The sequence below is a fragment of the Saccopteryx bilineata genome, chromosome X (genome assembly GCF_036850765.1).
Source record: "Saccopteryx bilineata isolate mSacBil1 chromosome X, mSacBil1_pri_phased_curated, whole genome shotgun sequence".
In the NCBI taxonomy this organism is placed as follows: Eukaryota; Metazoa; Chordata; class Mammalia; order Chiroptera; family Emballonuridae; genus Saccopteryx; species Saccopteryx bilineata.
The window spans coordinates 10360485-10381630 of NC_089502.1; the positions used below are offsets into that span (position 1 = coordinate 10360485).

Sequence of the window (21146 nt, forward strand, 5' to 3'; positions counted from 1 at the left end):
TTTTGATCTACTGAAGTGATATTATAGTCTAGATTACTAGTACTCAGAGAGTGGTTTATAGACCCTGGTAATCCATGAAACCCAATTGTGCAAAACGTCAAAATTGTTTACACAAATATACCAAGATGTTATTTGCATATTTCACTGTGTTGATATTTGCACTAATGGTGCAAAAGCAATGGTAAGTACAACCATTAGTACCACAGTATGAATCAAGGCAGTGGCTCCAAACTGTACTAGTAGTTATCCTATTCTTCAATGGCATATACTTGCAGGAAATTAAAAGGCAGTTTAATAATTAAGGATGTCATTGCTGAAGCAGTAAAAATGATTAATGAATTAAACCTTAACCCTTTAGTATACTTTTAAAATATTCTTTGTTATGAAATATGAGGTACATTTAAGGTATTCCTGTTGTAAATTGTGTCGATGTATGTGTCAAAGAAAAACACTTATGGGATTATTTAAGCTATGGTTTAACTAGCCTCTTTTTTCATGAAACACCACTTTTATTTGAGATAACTGGCAAACTGGTTATATATTACAGACTTGAGTATTTGCTAAACATTTTCTTCAAAAGGAACAAAGAGACCCTGTCAGTTAAAGGAAAAATGAACAGTATTTGTTGCCAATGATAAAATTCCAACTTTCAAGAAAAAAAATTAAAATTTTGGAAAATTTGTATTTCCTACCATGAGCTTCAAGGCTTTCTAATGCTTAAAAACTTTCCTAATGAGATTGTAGGTGATGTCAACGAATATGATTTTTTAATATTATGTAATGAATAGTGTTAACATTGAAGAGATCTGCATAGCTCAGTGGACCAATATTTTCTGCATTGCCCATGCGTGATGATACAAAATGGGTAAAAGACCCAATGAAAGTTCAAACATACCAATGGATTTTAATGTAACAGAACATGAAAAGTTTATTTATACGGTTTCATATTCTGCATTGCAACTAACCTTTCCCACTTGAGTTTTTCTATAGTATCAGTGAAAAATATCCACAATTACCTGATAAGGCTACTAAAATACTCTTTCTTCCCCCATGACATATTTTGTTTGAAAGACTGGATTTTCTGCAAATGATTCAACAAAAACAACATATAATAACAGACTGAATGGACAAGCAAATATGAGAATTCAGTTATCATAGTAAGCTGGACATTCAAGAAATTTGCAGAAATGTAAAAGAATGCCACCTTTCCTTCTTTTTTATGTCAGGGAAAATATATTTATTTTTCAGGGAGCTGTTGGGAGAGGGGCTAAGGGAGATGTTGAGGGGAATATGGGGGAGGGAGGGTGCTTTTGGGGAGACACTAGAAGCTATGTAAACACAATAAATAAATTAATTAATTTAAAAAGGCATAAAAATTTTATCTTGTTAACACATCTTTGTGTTATTATTTTTATGTTTAAATTAGCTACTAAATATTTTTTGACAGAGACAGAGAGAGAGACAGACAGGAACAGAGAGACAGAAAGGGAGAGAGATGAGAAGCCTCAATCATCCTTTGCAGCACCTTAGTTGTTCATTGATTGCTTTCTCATATGTGCCTTGACCGGGGGGCTACAGCAGAATGAGTGACCCCTTGCTCAAGCCAGTGACCTTGGGCTCTAGCCAGCAACCTTGGGCTTCAAGCTAGCGACCTTTGGGCACAAGCAAGCAACCATGGGGTCATGTCTATGATCCCATGCTCAAGTCAGGGACCCTGTGCTCAAGCCGGATGAGCCCGCGCTCAAGCCAGCGACCTTGGGGTTTCAAACCTGGGTCCTCTGCATTCCAGTCCAACACTCTATCCACTGTGTCAGCACCTGATCAGGTTTAGGTATTAAATATTTCAAATCTCTCATTTATAATTTCTAAAATTGTAAATGCCAATAGTTATACCATATTTCTCCATGTATAAGACGCTCTCGTGTATAAGACACACCTTAATTTTGAGGCCTGAAATTTGGAAAAATAATGTGTTACATAAAGTTATTGAACTTAAGTTTTATTTATCATAAAATTAATACAAGTCCTTATCTGTGCAAAAAAAAAGGCAGGAAATTCAAGTAAAAGAAATCTACAACCACTGTATAAGACACACCCAGTTTTTAGACCCCCAAAATTTTTAAAAATAGTCTTTTTTATACATGGAGAAATATGGTAACTTGTATAAACAAAAGTTCTCTGGGATTCCCAATAAGAGTATTAAGGGGGTCCTGACAAAAAAAAAAGTTTGAGAACCACAGGTCTGGCTTATCCTACTCTATGTGTCTATAATATACATTTAGATTTGTAAGATGGATGGTAGAGGATAGAGGAGGATGGGAGAGGGGATGCATTAGAGCAGCAGGGTGGAGATGATGCTGGAGTAGCAGATGGTAGGTAGGTTATTACATTTTACGACACCATTAGAAGTTATTGAGGAAGAAAGAACTATTTGCATTTTCTTTTATTCCTTAAAAAATAAACCTACAGAGTCAAATTTCTGTATGATATGTAACTGGTTCCAAGTTGATATTGGTATAGCAGCTAAGTCACAAATAGAGAGCATAAAGGTATATTTTGCAGTGACAATAAACACAGAAAACAGAAACCAAAATATGCCTGTGTATGAAGCATTATTTCCTAAATGCCTCTTTCACAATCACAGAAATATCCATTTCAGTATACCTAGCATCTTTTGTTGGCTGTTATTGAAAAATAGGAGATTTAGAACTAAAGAGGGGAACAGAGCTAGAAAAGAAAGAGAGGATAGTGGAATACAGCCTTGGAGAGAGACGGTGAGGAAAAAAATAAAATGTAGTCTAAGAACTGCCCTCAGAGACCACTCATGCTGTAAGCTAAGCTTCTGGGTCAGTGGAAAGACTTTTGGTAAGTGGGAGTCACCATAATATAAGAAAGGCATTGACAATGTGACTGAAAAGCCAGACACTGAAGAGCAAAACAAACATGCCTCTTAGTAGGCATATTATCTATAAAAAAATAAATTTCAGTATTCATACTCAATATTTTAAGTTTCTCTAGTGATCAAGGAATAGGGTATGGGAATTAATTGTAAGTATTTATTTAAAGTGTATATTAAAATTCAACTGTTATTCTCTTCATTTTGTGGCAAGCATTTGTTGTTTTAATTTAGTAAATGTAAATATAGTTATAAGGTGCTTTTATAGGGATTATTCCTGACATTGGTTTCCTCTCAGCCTATAAGTATGTTTTGCCTGTGCTGTGTTCCATTCATCATTGGTGTGTTCTCTTACCATAGAGGCTTTCAGGAACTTAAATACTGTGGTATGAAAAGGTCTGATGCAGTATACACTCTGGTATAAGTGAAGTAGGGGAGTAGAGAGTCATATAAAATGTCATTGAAAGGTCCAGGAGTATAAAACTCCAAAGTATATAAGCAGTTTATACCTATATAAATTTGAAAATGATTTTTAAAAGCTTCTGTATAACTCATCCAGCATTTTTTATGCCTCCTGGTAATAATACACTGTTTTAGACCTACCCAAGAAATATGAAGAGCTGCTATATTTCTGTCTGTTTTCTTTCAGCTTCTGAGAACCATGTCTGTGCCCAAAAGTAGAGTTCTAGATAAAAACCTTGATGAAGAAGGGCTTGAAAGTGGAGACTGTGGCGATGATGAAGATGAGTGCATTGGAGGCTCTGGTGATGGAATGATGAAAGTGAAGAATCAGCTCCGCTTCCTTGCAGGTAACTGATTAGTGCCAGCTCAAATCTGAGCTAAAATGGTGATGCTTGGGAATTAAAAACCAATTGAATCTGCTCTCTGTAACTCCCCTAAAATTCCTGCAACACACAATGCTATCAACTCTTCAAAGAAAGGCTATACTCTAGAAAATGAAGTTCTCAGGTGGCCTTTTTTAAATCTCTGGACCTGGGTAGATTACACTCCATGTTTTTCATTGTCTAGTGAACTGACCTAATCAGTTGGCTGTTTCCCATTGGATATTTCTTTGGTTATTTTTAGTTATAAAACAAATATAACCTTGGGAGTCTACTGAAAACTAATGACGGGGTAACTTTCTAAGGAAAAGACATCCACTGACCCTCTCTTCTTAGAACATCATACTTGCTTTGTTTTCTTACAATTAGTCAAACATAGGTAGACTATGACACATAACTGCAGAGCTACATAAAGTCAACAGCAATAGAGACAAAATAAAATCAAGCTGCTGCAGTCAAGAACACAAAACAATAGCCCTGGCCGGGTAAATCAGTTGGTTGTGCATCGTCCTGCTATGCAGAGGTTATTGGTTCAATCTTTGATCAGTGAACATACAGGAAAAAATTGATATTTCTGTCTGTCTGTCTGTCTCTCTCATCTTTCATCTCCCTCTAGAATCAATCAATAATTTAAAAAATAAAAAAGAAGGCAAAACAATAGCAACAACAAAAATCCCCTCGCATTTGTATTCGTTTTCCTAGTTATACAGTACTCTTTTATGGATAAGTGTTCTTGTTTCCATTTTACAGATAAGAAAATTGGTGCTCAAGGAAGAAATGAGACTTATCTAAATGGAATAACTGGAAATCTAATTTTTCACTTGAGACTTATAGTGCCATATTCTTTCCTCTTCAGTTCACAGACTTCTAGAAATCCTACTGACTGCCCTCTAGACCCTCCTTCTGCCTTTTTCCTTCACTAGTATTTTTTAATCTTGCCCTGAAACTGGGTCCTATCCAGATGTCTCTTTTTAAGCCTCTGTCTTCTCTCTCTTCTCCAGAGGAAACACAAATCTCATTCACTTTGGCTCTTATAATTGTTTTATGATTTTTGGCCCCCCAAAAAATTAACAGCTAACCTGAGATCTGCCCTCTTAAAGTAACTTTTAAGTATACAGTATAGTATTGTTAATTATATGCAAATTGTACACTAGATCTCTAGAACATTTTCATTGACTGAAACTCTATGGCTATTGAACAGTAGCTCCCCTCTTCCCCCTCCCTCAACCCCTGGCACCACCATCTTACTTTCTGTTTCTATGAGTTTGGCTGCTCTGGGTACCTTAAAAAAGTGAACTCTTATGGCATTTACCATTCTGTGCCTGACTTATTTTACCAATCATGTCTTCAAGATTCATTCATGATGTAGTATATGATAAGATTTCCTTATATTTTTAAGGCTGAATAATATTCCATTGTATATTTGTGCCATGATTTTTTCATCCATTTAACCACTAATGGACATTAAATTGTTTTTACCTCTTGGCTATTATGGGTAATTTGCAATAAACATTCTTTCACTATTATACCACTGTGGGGACAACTCATAAATCCATTAACCTTCAGTCTTAACTGCTCTCCTGAGATATCATCCCACATCTCTAGCTGCCTACTAACTATTTCTACCTGGCTTTCCTACCATTACCCCAACTCTGTGTGTCAGAGATCAAATTTACCAGTACACAATCCAAAATTGATTACTCCCTTAATATCTTTTTTTAATGCCACCATTCTCCTGGTCACTGAGACACAAAACTGAAATCATCTTTGACTATTCCTTCTACCTTGCCCTTCATATATACTTGGACCCCAAATTCCTGTATATTATTGGTATTTTTTCCAGCTTCTGGCACTGCTTCCTTTTTCTTTTTTTTTTAGGTTTTTTTGTTGTTGCGGTTTTTTTTTTTTTGCATTTTTCCAAAGCTGGAAACGGGGAGGCAGTCAGACAGACTCCCACATGCGCCTGACTGGGATCCACCTGGCATGCCCACCAGGGGGCAATGTTCTGCCCCTCTGGGGTGTCGCTCTGTTGCATCCAGAGCCATTCTAGCACCTGAGGCAGAGGCCACAGAACCATCCTCAGCGCCCGGGCAAACCTTGCTCCAGTGGAGCCTTGGCTGCGGGAGGGGAAGAGAGAGACAGAGAGGAAGGAGAGGGGGTAGGGGTGGAGAAGCAGATGGGTGCTTCTCCTGTGTGCCCTGGCCAGGAATCAAACCTGGGACTCCTGTACGCCAGGCCGACGCTCTACCACTGAGCCAACTGGCCAGGGCTGGCACTGCTTCCTTTATATTCCTCACTTTTACATATTCTATTTCCATCACATCTTAAGTGTTCTCCAGGCTTGAGGGCTAAGGCAGGAGCATTGAGAGCTTTATACCAGCACATTAGAGAACAAAGAATTACAGACTCAAGCAGAAGATTCCACCAAATTAATTTTTCTAAAGCATCTTTTACCTCTCCCTGGCTCAAATGCCTTCTTCTTGTCTCAACTGCCTGAGGAACAAGGCCTCAGACTCCTTAGCAGGGTTCTGGTTCAGCCTAAACTACGATTCTGGCTTTGTTTCCCACCACTACTCCACAGGAACCAGCCACATTAGCAGAAACAACCATACCTATGCCCCATGAGCCCTGTAAACATACTGCTTTTGTTTCTATCTTCATGCCATTGCCTTTTATTTCTATATGGCTTTTATTCCTTCATAAATATACCCATACTTCAAAGTGCAATTTCAATCATGGTGTAGTGAAAATAATAAGCTTAGGGGTAAAACAAACTTGTATTTGATTTCTGGCTCAATTCTTTATGAGTTAGCAGGACCTAGGACAAGTTTACTTAGCCTCTTGTGTAAGTCTTCACTTCCTCATACATCGAATGGCAATCATTACCCCAACTTCATAGGACTATTGCAGGATTAAAGGAGTAAACATTGTAAAGGATCTAGCCCAGTGTCTAGCATATACTAGGTGCTCCTTAATCACTAGTTTCCTTTCACGAATTATTTTACTACCATCTCAGTCTATAGTTATCTTCATCCTCTGAATCACTAAAATAAATTCTGTCAATGCTTTCAATAAATAGACTGCAATGGTTTCCAAGTTCCATTCCTATGGCATAACATAATCACTCAGAGCCAGACATTTTATAAGAAAAATGTTGAATAAAAATAATAAGTAAAATAATAATAGCTAATATTCATTGGACATTTACCATAGTGCTCCATATTCATTGGACACTTACCACAGTACTCCAAGCAGTGTGCCAGAACTTTATATGCATTGTTCCCTATTATTTTCACAACACCTCTATGAACTCAAGGTTATTATTCCCACTCTACCGATGAGAAAATTTATCCTGGAAGAGGTAGAGTAATTTAGTTAAGGTCACGCTGTCTTTAACGACTGAGTCAGGATTCAGCCAAACATTGAGACTTCAAAAGCCAGTCTGTGAACAAGCCAATTATGATTCTTCTTTCTCAGCTCATCTATACAATCATAAAAGATTGAAATCTGCTCTGCATTTTGCTACCCAGGAAAGATTTTCGTCATCCAATAGTTTTTCAGATGATTAGGCAAAATATTAACTGGTCCCAGCGTGGACCCCTAGGACACACCACTATTCATACTTCTCCAAAAAGTTCCTGCTCATACCTCCTCTTGTTTTCCTGCCTATAAGCTACTTCCCTATCCATTTCAAAACACTACTTCACAGTTCCATGGTGACTTAACTTTTTAAACAATGTTTGATGTGGGACCTTGTCAAGGCCCTTTTATAAATTGAAATAGATTACATCCATTGGTTTCCCTTTGTCCACATGCACATTTATTCTCTCAAAGAATTGTAGTCAATTAGGTCAGCATGATTAAACCTAAGTGCTTTGTAAATTGTAAAACACTACGCAAATGGTGGGCAATTTAATTCACAGGAAAAATGATGCCTTACTCCCAATAGGTTACACTTGCCTAACATGTTCAGTGATCCTACCAGCCTGGATTCTTTGGATCCCCTTTGAAATGTTTCTCCTGGAGAGGAGACCCATTGGCAATTTGCCAGACTCATGACACACTAGCTACTTGGAACAACAGGGTATACACTTTGGTCAGTAATTATACAATTTTACTCAAAATATGGAGAGATGCCATCTGGTCCTGGTGATTCATCAACATCTATTTAGTCAACCAGACTTGGAACACTGTGTTTGTTTACCATTATCTCATTTAGAATTTCCAAAGGAAAATTTGAGAATGAAAAATAAGGCTGTTCCAACTCTCTTCTGTCCCTTTTGTCCCTGAACAGACCTTTTGCACTGTAAGCAGCAAGTGGTCCTACTGGCTGGCTTCCCTGGCTCACTTCTTCCCTTCTTTAGAGACACTGGATGAAGTGCAGGACACCTAGTTTCTATACCTGGCATTGCTTCTAACTCCCATGTGTCTGAGGTCAAGCCCCTTACTCTTTCTAGAAGTTGTAAAATAAAGAGAATGCCCAAACAAATTTGTCCAGCTATACTAGTGCCAACAATCTGTGATTATGTTCCATTTATTTGGCTCTAGTTCTTGGCAAGGTACTCATTGAAGTCTTCTAAAAGACATCTTTTGAGTTTTCTTCTGACCTTGCAGGTTCCCACTTTTCTTCTCCTCAGCTATTTCCACTTTCAAAATGATCTTATTTTCTCTACTCTTGCTCTTTTGACATTTCCATTCTAGCAAGCCAGGCTTCTTACCAAGGGCTGCCTACACCTGGCCCTCAGCACACCTATACACCAGAGTGATAATAAGTTTGGAACAGTTTCCATACTTTTTGGTCTATATTCATTTTTAAAACTCTTCCTCCCAAAGCTTGCCAAGTGCTCTCTTTTTTTATAATTCTTATTTCTAAGTTTAACACAGAATTCTTAGGCTCTGCCCCTTCTTTCTGATTGTTGGATTTCAACGTTGGTGAGATGACTATGACATGATGTCTCACCAATGGTTATAGCTTAACTTGTCCCTTTCACTTCTCAGTACCACAAGTAATGTGTATCACTTTTGGTGGGTTACTTCTCCCTCAGCTCATTTCACAGGGTTGTGGTGATTAAATAGAATAATCTGGCCCTGGCCAGTTGGCTCAGCAGTATAGTATCTGCCAGGCATTTGGAAGTCTTTAGTTCGATTCCTGGTCAGGGCACACAGGAGAGGTGACCATCTGCTTCTCCACCCCTCCCTCTCTCTCTCTTCTCTTCCCCTACCTCAGCCATGTCTCTAATGGTTCGAACAAGTTGACCCTGGGCACTAAGAATGGCTCCATGGCCTCACCTCAAGCACTAAAATTGCTTGGTTGCCAAGCAATGGAGTAACACTCAAGATGGGCAGAGCATCACCCCATAGAGGGCTTGCCAGGTGGATCCCGATCAGGGCGCTGCAGGAGTCTGTCTCTCTGCCTCACTGCCTCCCACTTAATAAAGAATAATAATAAATTATTTATTAATAATTAATAATAAATTAAAAATAAAATAAAATCATCTAACCCTGGCCGGTTGGCTCAGTGGATAGAATGTCAGCCCAGTGTATGGACGTCCTGGGTTCAATCCCCAGTCAGGGCACACAAAAGAAGTGACCACCTGCTTTTCTACCCCTCCCTCTCCCCCTTCCCTCTCTCTTACCTTCTCATAGCTAGTTGCTCAATTGGTTGGAGCATCAGCTCTCAGTGCTGAGGATAGCTCCATTTATTCAAGCATTGGCCCCAGATAGGGGTTGCTGGGTGGACCCTGGTGAGGGTGCATATGAAAGTCTGTCTATCTCCCCACTTCTATCTATCTATCTATCTATCTATCTATCTCTCTCTCTCTCTCTCTCTCTCTCTCTCTTATAAATAAATAAATAAATAGTCCATGCAAAGCATTTGGCATGTGCCTTGCACCTAGCAAGTACTCAGAACATGATATCTACTATTAAACCTAGTAGTCCATTGTTATTGCTGCTGCTGAAATTTGGGAGCTCAAAGAGTCTGAAAACAGATTAGAATTGCCTTGTTACTTTGTTTAAGACCCATGAAAGGGCCTAACCAAGTGGTGGCGCAGTGGATACAGCATCAACCTGAAACACTGAAGACCCAGGTTTGAACCTCTGAGGTAGCCAGCTTGATTGCTCGCTTACCTTGAGTGTAGGCTCACCAGCTTGAGCATGGGGTCACCAGCTTGAGTGCAGGATCAGCTTGAGCATGGGATCATGGACATGACGCTGTGGTCACTGGCTTGAATCCAAGGTTGCTGGCTTGAGCCCAAGGTAGCTGGATTGAGCTGAAGGTCACTGGCTCAGCTGGGGGCCCTCAGTCAAGGTACATATGAGAAAGCAATCAATGAGCAATTAAAGCATTGCAACAACAAGTTGATGGTTCTCATCTCTCTCCTTTCCTGTCTGTCGTTCTTCTCTCTCTCTTTCTCCCTCTCTCTTTCTCTTGCTCGCTTGCTTGCTTGCTAAGAAAAATAATAATAATAATAATTTTAATAGACATGAAGGGCAATTAAAACTAGATAACCAACATTCAGCAATACCCCTTGACCCTTTCTTGCTCCAAATGGAGTCCATGGTCCAGCAGCATCTGTATAATCTGGAAGTTTTTAGAAAAGCAGAATCTCTGGCCCTACCCCAGACTTACTGAATCAGAAGGTCATGTTAAGAAGATCCCTAGATGATCTGTCTGCAGCCTTCACCACCTTCTAACTGAGCAATTGAGGCATTTAGGCTTAATAATTCAAACATCTAAGAACCCACTAAATCACTCCACAATGAGCTAAGTATTCTAGGAATTATAAAACAGGTCCAAAGCCAAGTCATCCAGGTGACAGGTTAGGACACTTGGGTTCAAGTCCTAGCCCATTTACTAACAGTGGGAATTTGACCAAGTTATGTAGCTGCTGTGAGCCTCTGTTTCTCCATTTCTAAATTGGGGGAATTATCTTTGCCTACATCAATAAGTTACCATGAAAATCAGTGTGAAGGTGCTTTGTAACCTGTTAAGTACTACCAGTATTTATAACAACCAGAAGCCTATTATTATTATTCCAAAACTTCTGGAAGCTCTTTGGCTTTTTCACATCTCTTTTTAGCGCATATTTTCTGGAACAATTGAATTTAACCTGTAAGTTATGAGATGTTTGTGCACTGAACACCTGTTTTAAGATTCCCTTCCAAAGACAGATCATCCATGATAAACTTTGTGCCATAAGCTGACTGCCTTGTTTCCAGGCTACCATTAGCATTGTTTCTAGTTATTGGCCTTGTGAAAGCTCTTACTGTAAGCTGTTTGGGAAACTGGCTACTCCCTCTTCTTTGGCTGGGACTGATCCCTGAGAAGCTTTGCAAGTTCTAGCCAGGTGTCCCTGGCCAAGACATGATGACTAAACATCTTAAGCATCAGCCTCCTCTCCGCCAAGTCCCCACTCTCACCCACACAGAAACACACACATATGCGAGTATGCATGCACACATGTGCACGCACTCATATAGGTATGCACACCTGCTGCTGGTTACACACTTGAAATATACGCTCACAAATCAACTCAGAGAAAAAAAAGCACTTATCTTAGAGACATCTGCATTACCACTCCCTCACTGCTTGTCATCTCTAGACCTGTTCTTGCTCCAGCTTGCACTATTCTGTGGGTACAAACAGAACATTCTGGTAAGCCTAATGTCTTTATAACTGTAAGTCATTAAAAAAAAACCCAAAGATAATCATGGCTCAAGCTAAGCCAAAGACAAGACATTATGATCGTGGATACTGTGAAAACCTATTTATTTGGATGATAAAAATGGAAACAGACTGTAGAAGAAAGAAACATTTCTTGTTGATTCATGGGAGTAAGAGGATTTTCAGCTGGTTGGTGGTAGACTGAGGAGGAGCTCAAAAAGCATATCTTGCAATTAGGCCTTGAATAGGTATTAAAACCAAATGGCTGTTTCTTGCCCATATTAAACAAATGATTCTTGTGAAAATGTTTGCCCTCAAGAGGCTTTCACTCTCTCCGTGTCAGTCTGGGAACTGAAAAGAGAAAACATGTCACTTGTTCTTTGGCTGGGAGTGTGGGTGACTGTGAAACCAAGGCCTAGGTAGGTCCTTTTTGCTTTGTCTCTGTTATCTCCAGGTGTTGTGAGGGAAAGCAGCTGCCTGATCCTTCCCCCAACAGTCACTTCTTTCCAGCAGTACTGCAGTGAAGCCATTAAGAATTCACAGCCATGGACCTCATGAGTCTCTGCACCAAATATTATCTCCCTACAGTTAATTCACATTCTGAAGGCCAAAGAACAGTGACTCAAAAAACACAGCAATTAGAAAATATTGTGAGCCAATGATTTCTTTTTCAGTGGAATAAGTGTAATCTTATATTTCTACTCCTAACATGCCTGTATACATAGGAAAGGTTAAGGACTTTAATAGCTTAATTGTTACTCTAAATTGTCAAGTGAAATCTTTATTAAATGTGGGCTGGTAGTTGGGTATATTCATAAATTCATTAATGGGTTGGTCTGATGAAAAGGATAAAATACATGAAGGAACTTTGTATTTGGCCTTTTATCATGGGTGACATCTGTAAAATTTTCATGCCCTAGAACAAATTATATTGCCTGCTGAAGAATTAGTGGAAAGTTTGTAGGAGACTGAAATGTCCTAGACGGTTTTGTGGTTGTTATTGATTTGTTTGTTTGTGGTTTTGATTTTTTTTAATAATTTTATTTTTTTAATGGGGTGACATCAATAAATCAGGATACATATATTCAAAGATAACAAGTCCAGGTTATCTTGTCGTTCAATTATGTTGCATACCCATCACCCAAAGTCAGATTGTCCTCTGTCACCTTCTATCTTGTTTTCTTTGTGCCCCTCCCCCTCCCCCTTTCCCTTGCCCATTCCTCCCTCCCCCCCCCGTAACCACCACACTCTTATCAATGTCTCTAAGTTTCACTTTTATGTCCCACCTACGTACTGAATAATGCAGTTCCTGGTTTTTTCTGATTTACTTATTTCGCTTCGTATCATGTTATCAAGATCCCAACATTTTGCTGTAAATGTTCCGATGTCATCATTTCTTATGGCTGAGTAGTATTCCATAGTGTATATGTGCCACATCTTCTTTATCCAGTCATCTACTGACGGGCTTTTTGGTTGTTTCCCTATCCTGGCCACTGTGAACAATGCTGCAATAAACATGGGGCTGCATATGTCTTTACGTATCAATGTTTCTGAGTTTTGGGGGAATATACCCAGTAAAGGGATTGCTGGGTCATAAGGTAGTTCTATTTTCAGTTTTTTGAGGAACCACCATACTTGCTTCCATAATGGTTGTACTACTTTACATTCCCACCAACAGTGGATGAGGGTTCTTTTTTCTCCACAGCCTCTCCAACATTTGCTATTACCTGTCTTGCTAATAATAGCTAATCGAAGAGGTGTGAGGTGGTATCTCATTGCCGTTTTGATTTGCATTTCTCTAATAGCTAAAGAAGATGAGCATCTTTACATATATCTGTTGGCCATTTGTATTTCTTCCTGGGAGAAGTGTCTGTTCATATCCTCTTCCCATTTTTTTATTGGATTGTTTATTTGTTTGTTGTTGAGTTTTATGAGTTCTTTGTATATTTTGGATATTAGGCCCCTATCTGAGCTGTTGTTTGAAAATATCATTTCCCATTTAGTTGGCTTTCTGTTTATTTTGTTATCAGTTTCTTTTGCTGAGCAAAAACTTCTTAGTCTGATGTAGTCCCATTCATTAATTTTTGCCTTCACTTCTCTTGCCTGTGGAGTCAAATTCATAAAATGCTCTTTAAAACCCAGGTCCAGCCTGACCAGGTGGTGGCGCAGTGGATAGAGCGTCAGACTGGGATGCGGAAGGACCCAGGTTCGAGACCCCGAGGTCACCAGCTTGAGTGCGGGCTCATCTGGCTTGAGCAAAAAAGCTCACCAGCTTGGACCCAAGGTCTCTGGCTCCAGCAAGGGGTTACTCGGTCTGCTGAAGGCCCACGGTCAAGGCACATATGAGAAAGCAATCAATGAACAACTAAGAAGTCACAACGCACAACGAGAAAACTAATGATTGATGCTTCTCATCTCTCTCTCCGTTCCTGTCTGTCTGTCCCTGTCTATCTCTGCCTCTGTAAAAAAAAAAAAAAAAAAAAAAAAAAAAAAAAACCCAGGTCCATGAGTTGAGTACCTATGTCTTCTTCTATGTACTTAATTGTTTCAGGTCTTATGTTTAGATCTTTGATCCATTTTGAGTTAATTTTTGTACAGGGGGAGAGACTGTAGTCCAGTTTCATTCTTTTGCATGTGGCTTTCCAGTTTTCCCAGCACCATTTATTGAAGAGGCTTTCTTTTCTCCATTGTGTGTTGTTGGCCCCTTTATCAAAAATTATTTGACTATGTATATGTGGTTTTATTTCTGGGCTTTCTATTCTGTTCCATTGGTCTGAGTGTCTATTTTTCTGCCAATACCATGCTGTTTTGATTGTCGTGGCCCTATAATATAATTTGAAGTCAGGTATTATAATGCCACCAGTTTCATTCTTTTTCTTTAGAATTGCTTTGGCTATTTGGGGTTTTTTATAGTTCCATATAAATCTGCTGATTTTTTGCTCTATTTCTTTAAAAAACGTCATTGGAAGTTTGATGGGAATTGCATTAAATTTGTATATTGCTTTGGGTAATATAGCCATCTTGATTATATTTATTCTTCCTAGCCAAGAACAAGGTATATTCTTCCATCTCATTATATCTTTTTCAATTTCCCTTAAAAATGGTTTATAGTTTTCATTATATAAGTCCTTTACATTCTTTCTTATGTTTATTCCTAAGTATTTTTTGTTGTTGTTGCAATCGTGAAGGGGATTATTCTTTTGAGTTCGTTCTCAATTTTTTCATTGTTGGCATATAGAAAGGCTATTAACTTAAGTATGTTAATTTTGTATCCTGCAACCTTACTGTATTGGCTTATTGTTTCTAGTAGTCTTTTTGTGGATTCTTTGGGGTTTTCGATGTATAGGATCATATCATCTGCAAAAAGTGATACCTTTACTTCTTCTCTTCCGATATGGATGCCTTTTATTTCTTTGTCTTGTCTGATTGCTCTGGCTAGAACCTCTAGTACCACATTAAATAAGAGTGGAGAGAGTGGACAACCCTGTCTTGTTCCTGATTTAAGGAGGAAAGCCTTCAGTTTAGTGCCATTTAATATGATGTTAGCTGATGGTTTATCATATATGGCCTTTATCATGTTGAGATACTTTCCTTCTATACCCATTTTGTTGAGAGTCTTAAACATAAAATTGTGTTGTATTTTATCGAAAGCCTTTTCTGCGTCTATTGATAAGATCATGTGGTCTTTGTTCTTTGTTTTGTTGATATGGTGTATTACGTTAACCGTTTTACGTATGTTGAACCATCCTTGAGATTCTGGGATGAATCCCACTTGATCATGATGTATTATTTTTTAATATGTTATTGTATTTGATTTGCTAGTATTTTGTTTAGTATTTTAGCATCTGTATTCATTAGAGATATTGGTCTGTAGTTTTCTTTTTTTGTGCCATCCTTGCCTGGTTTTGGTATGAGGGTTATGTTGGCCTCATATAATGTGTTTGGAAGTATTGCTTCTTCTTCAATTTTTTGGAAGACTTTGAGTAGAATAGGAACCAAGTCTTCTTTGAATGTTTGATTAAATTCGCTGGTATAGCCGTCAGGGCCTGGACTTTTATTTTTGGGGAGGTTTTTAATGGTTTTTTCTATTTCTTCTCTATTGATAGGTCTGTTTAGGCTTCCTGCTTCTTCTTGACTCAGTCTAGGAAGGTTGTATTGTTCTAGGAATTTATCCATTTCTTCTAGGTTGTTGAATTTAGTGGCATAAAGTTTTTCATAGTATTCTACAATAATTCTTTGTATATCTACGGTGTCCGTGGTGATTTCTCCTCTTTCATTTTGGATTTTGTTTATATGAGTTCTTTCTCTTTTTTCCTTGGTAAGTCTTGCCAAGGGTTTGTCAATTTTGTTCATCTTTTCAAAGAACCAGCTCCTTGTTTTATTAATTTTTTCTATATTTTTTCTGTTCTCTACTTCATTTATTTCTGCTCTGATTTTTATTATCTCCTCTCTTCAGCTGGTTTTGGGTTTTCTTTGTTCTTCTTTTTCTAGTTCCTTAAGGTGGGAAGTTAAGTGGTTCACTTGGGCTCTCTCTTGTTTGTTCATATATGCCTGAAGTGATAAGAACTTCCCTCTTATCACTGCTTTTGCTGCGTCCCATAGATTCTGATATGTCGTATTGTCATTTTCATTAGTCTGTATATATCTTTTGATCTCTGTACTTATTTCTTCTTAGACCCATTCATTTTTTAAAAGTATGTTGTTTAGTTTCCACATTTTTGTGGAATTTTTTTCCTCTTTTTTGCAGTTGAATTCTAGTTTCAAGGCTTTATGATCAGAAAATATGCTTGGTACAACTTCAATTTTTCTGAATTTGCTGATGTTGTTTTTGTGGCCCAACATATGGTCAATTCTTGAGAATGATCCATGTACATTGGAGAAAAATGTATAATCAGTCACTTTGGGATGAAATGTCCTGTAGATGTCTATCATATCCAGGTGCTCTAGTGTTTTGTTTAAGGCCACTATGTCTTTGTTGATTATCTGTTTGGATGACCGATCTGGAGCCGTCAGCGGTGTATTGAGGTCTCCAAGTATGATTGTATTTTTGTCAGTTTTTGTTTTAGGATCAATAAGTAGTTGTCTTATATATTTTGGTGCTCCTTGGTTTGGTGCATATATATTAAGAATTGTTTTGTCTTCTTGATTCAGTGTCCCCTTAGCCATTATGAAATGGTCATTTTTGTCTCTGAGTACATTTCCTGTCTCGTAGTCAGCACTATCTGATACGAGTATTGCTACGCCTGCTTTTTTGTGGATACTATTTGCTTGGAGTATTGTTTTCCAGCCTTTCACTTTGAATTTGTTTTTATCCTTGTTACTTAAATGAGTTTCCTGTAGGCAGCATACAGTTGGATTTTCTTTTCTAATCTATTCTGCTACTCTGTGCCTTTTTATTGGTGAGTTTAATCTGTTCACATTTAGTGTAATTATTGATACTTGTGAGTTCCCTATGGCCATTTTATATCTTGCTTTCTGTTAGTTTTGTGTCTTGTTTGATCCTTCTCTTTTGTTTTTCTTTCTTTTTTTTTTATTTGGTTGTATTTCATATATCTTTCCTCTGTTGCTATCTTTTTTAAATCATGTGCTTTTGTGGTGGTTTTTTCAATGGTGTTTACCTTTGAGTAATGAAAAGGGTTCCTACCCTGTTCATTGTAGCAAACTATTTTGTGAGTACTTTTACACTCCATTGTCCTTTGCTACTGTTAATCTCCATCTTCTCCCCCTCTTTCTTTTTGTGGTTGTCACAGTTTAAATTTGGTTTTATTGTGTTCTTCTTGGAGCTTTTACTTGTGGCTCTGTTTTTTTTTTGTTCTTTGTATCTGATTGGAGAACCCCCTTTAGTAATTCCTGGAGTGGGGGTTTTCTGATGATAAATTCCCTCATCTTTTCTGTATCTGTGAATGTTTTTATTTGTCCTTCAAATTTGAAGGATAGCTTTGATGGGTATAGTATTCATGGCTGAACGTTCCTCTCTTTCAGGACTTTAAATATTGGGGTCCACTCTCTTCTAGCTTGTAGAGTTTCTGCTGAGAAATCTGATGATAATCTAATGGGCCTTTCTTTATATGTTGTATTCTTCTTTTCCCTGACTGCCTTGAGAATTTTTTCTTTGCTGTTGGTTTGTGTCAATTTCATTGTGATATGCCTTGGAGTAGGTTTATTGGGGTTAAGAAAATTCGGAGTTCTGTTTGCTTCTTGAACTTGAGGCTTTAGTTCTTTCCACAGGCTTGGGAAGTTCTCATCTATTATTTGTTTGCGTATGTTCTCCATTCCATTTTTTCTCTCTTCTCCCTCTGATATACCTATTATTCTTATGTTATTCTTCTTGATGGAGTCAGATAATTCTTGTAGGGCTATCTCATTTTTTTTATTTTTGAGTCTCTTTCTTCTTCTCTCTGTTGTGCCTCAAGTTGCTTGTCTTCTATTTCACTAATCCTCTCTTCTATCTGACCTGTTCTATTAGCTAAGCTTGTTACTTCGTTTTACAGCTCGTGAATTGAGTTTTTCATCTCTTTTTGATTTGTTTTTATAGTTTCAATTTCCTTGGACATATATTCTTTGTGTTCATTGAGTTGTTTTCTGAGCTCCCTAAATTGCCTTTCTGTGTTTTCTTGTATATCTCGGAGGATTTTTAGGATTCCTATCTTGAATTCTCTGTCATTTAGCTCCAAGGTTTCCAATATATTAACTTTTTCTCCAGAGATTTTTCCTCATCTAGCTGTGTTACCTCTCTTTCTTTTGTATCCATGATATTCGATTTTCTCTTCCTTAATGGCATCTGAGGGTGGTTTTGGTGATAGTATTAATGAGATTTAATAAAGAATAAAAAGTTAAAAAATAACAAAATAAAAAATCGAAGAGTTTTTTTTTAAAAAAAACAAATTAATAATGAAATAAAGAAAAATAAAATAAAATAAAAATTTTTTTAAAAAGGAAATTATTCCCCCCTCCTTTTTTCCTCTCCTCTTCTCTCCCCTCTTTCTTGAGAAAATCTTGTGGTGAACTGTGAATTATAACAAACAATGCCTGTGATGGAGGGCCTGAATTGAGGAAAAGTAATAAAGGGGCAAAAAAAAAAAAAAAAGAAAGATAAAGGAGGTATGGACCCACAAAAAGCAAATAAGGAAAAAATTTGGGTCAAGAATAAAATGATTTGCTTTTAGGTGTTGATTTTCTAAGAGTTATGATGAGAGGAATAAAAGGAAAACAGAAAAATGTGGGGACAAATTAAAAAATTACTCTTGTATTTAGTGGAACAAGAACTAGATAAAATGGAGAGCCAGGGATGGGAGCACTGCTAGTGAGTTAATAAGGTGAAGTAAAAAAACCCCAAAATGCCACAAACATAAATTTGAGTCCCAGATAAGATAATTTGTTTATTATTGAGGTTTGAATGAGAGGAGATGTAAAGGAGAAAGGAAGAAACTAATATAGAGGGAGAAAAGAAAGAGAGAGAGAGAAAAAAGGAGGGAACCACAAAAAGAAGAAAAGAAAGGAGAGAAAGAGAGAGAGAGTTAAGGGTTTTTGAGTGCAACCCTCATAGAGAGAAAGGAAGAGGAAAGAAAAGATAATGGGAGATGTAACACTTATGGGTAGTGTAGTTCAAGGAGAGAGTAAGACCGGCAGAGAGTTAATCAGCCAAATTGGAGGAGGAAAAAAAGTATCAAGAATGAAGATAAGAGAAACAAACGAACAAATATAATAAAATGGGATAGGTTATAAAGTCTGCAGATTATTCTTGATTTTGAGAGGTTATCTTCTTGCTTTTTCTTTTCTCTCCCTCTTCCTGGTCGGTGACTCTGTACCCCAGGTTCTGCCCCTTTGGCACACTCAGGTAGAGGTTTGCAGTTGATAAATCTCTATGGCGATGTCATGTATTGTGCTTTAGTCTTGTTGGCAATTGAGGCTCATTAGCATTTATAGGCTCCGACAGTGAGAGAGTTCGTGTTCCTGGAGCCTTTCTCCTAGTCTTTCCTTTCTCAATTAGTAGCCTGATAATCCAGCTGTGGGGTTGCTGCTGCCTCTGCCTGGATAGTAAGAGGCTGAAAGAGCTGGCAACTCCCCACTCTTATTTCCACTCAGCACAGGGCTCTGGGTAAGGCTCAGTCAGTCAGAGCTGCTAGCATAATCAGGTGGGCTTTCCGCCCACTCAAAGACCTCTGGCTCTGCCACTCTGTCCGGTAACACAGGTGGGGCGCCCACTTCCGGGGCGCTTGGAGGAAACTCTCACTCACTTTCTGCGTGTGCAGACCAGGATATCCGGCCAGCAGTCTCACGCTCTGAGTGAAACCCCCAACCGCCTGGAAAAGTTGCAGCGTTGGAATTGGCTCTCGCTCCGTCCCTGTGTGCAGCTTTTGCAAGGTGCTGGGGCGGCCCGAGATTCCGCTTTGGCCCACACAAAGGCCCCTGACTCTGCCCCTCTGTGCGATAACATGGGCGCGCACTGCCGAGGCACTCGGAGGAATCTCTCACTCACTATCTGCGCACGCTGACCAGGATATGAGGCCGGCCGCGTTTCCCTCTGAGTGAAACCCCCACCAGCACGGAAAATTTCCACCGTTGGAATTAGTTCTCGCTCCCTCCCGTGCGCAGCTTTCCCAGGGCACTGGGGTTGCCCAGAGATTCTGCTTTCGGCCCACAGAAAGGCCTCTGACTCTGCTTCTCTGTGGGGTAACACAGGCACCCACTTCCGGGGCTTAGGAAGAAATCTCTGGCCCACTAACTGCGCACCGACCAGGAGATCGAGTAAAATGGCTGCCTCGCTTGTCTTTCTTTGTTTGGGTTTGGCGCGAGTGTTAGCTTGTATTGCCCGGGTTGCCACAGGATCAGTTTTTCCTCGGCTTGGATCTCTGTGCCACAGCCTGGTTCGGCCATTTGTGCCACGGCCTGGATCTATTCACCCCCTTTGCCCGCCTCAGTTTCTATATTCACAGTTACCAGAGAAAGCCGCCCTGTTTAGGTTAGTGAGGAAGGTGGAGCATTTCTTACTCCCTAATTCCTTCGGGGTTTGGTTATATATTTAGCCAATTTTTCACTCGACCATACCTTCGGGTGTATTGCGAAGCATCTGGAGGCTCCAAGTATAGGTTTTTCTGTTTCTGGTTGAAGATCTTGTTGAGTTTTGGGGGAGATTTATCGGTATTGCTTCCTACCCCGCCGTTACTCTGACGTCATCCCAAAGGCATCTTGGTTTTGATTTTTGCTAGAGAGACATGGAGGGTGACAGACAAGAAGGCAGAGAGATGAGAAGCATCAATTCATTGTTGCAGCTCCTTAGTTGTTCATTGATTGCTTTCTTATATGTGCCTTGACTGGGGTGGCTTCAGCAGAGCCAGTGACCCCTTGCTCAAGCCAGCGATGCTGGGCTCAAGGTAGCGACCTTAGACTCAAGGCAGCGACCTTGGGGTCATATCTGTGATCCCACGCTCAAGCCAGAGACCTCAGGATTTCAAACGTGGGTTCTCACCATCCCAGGTCAACATTCTCTATTCGCCACACCACCACCTGGTCAATCTTAATGGGAAAGTTGTTCAGTCTTGTTCAGAGTTCAAAATGCATGTGGATATAGTAATAATCTATTTATACCACCTTTTTGGTAACAAGTCCAGGAATAAATTTTGGAAGTTTTCCCAAACTGTGTTCTGTAGTTTAAATAACCCAAGATTACGTCCTTTATATTCTTTAAAAAACCATCAGTCAGATCTTTGGCAGGTTGCTTCCCACTAAGTAATACATTCCT

At 38.9% G+C, this 21146-nt stretch overlaps 1 protein-coding gene across 1 annotated transcript in view; it reads left to right on the top strand.

The window, feature by feature from the left end:
* Positions 1–21146, top strand: part of GPC3 (glypican 3) — a 692738-nt gene that overhangs the window by 582745 nt on the left and 88847 nt on the right. The window contains exon 7 of the mRNA XM_066250036.1: positions 3546–3705. Coding sequence (XP_066106133.1) covers positions 3546–3705 — 160 coding nt within the window. The remainder of the gene's footprint in view (positions 1–3545; positions 3706–21146) is intronic.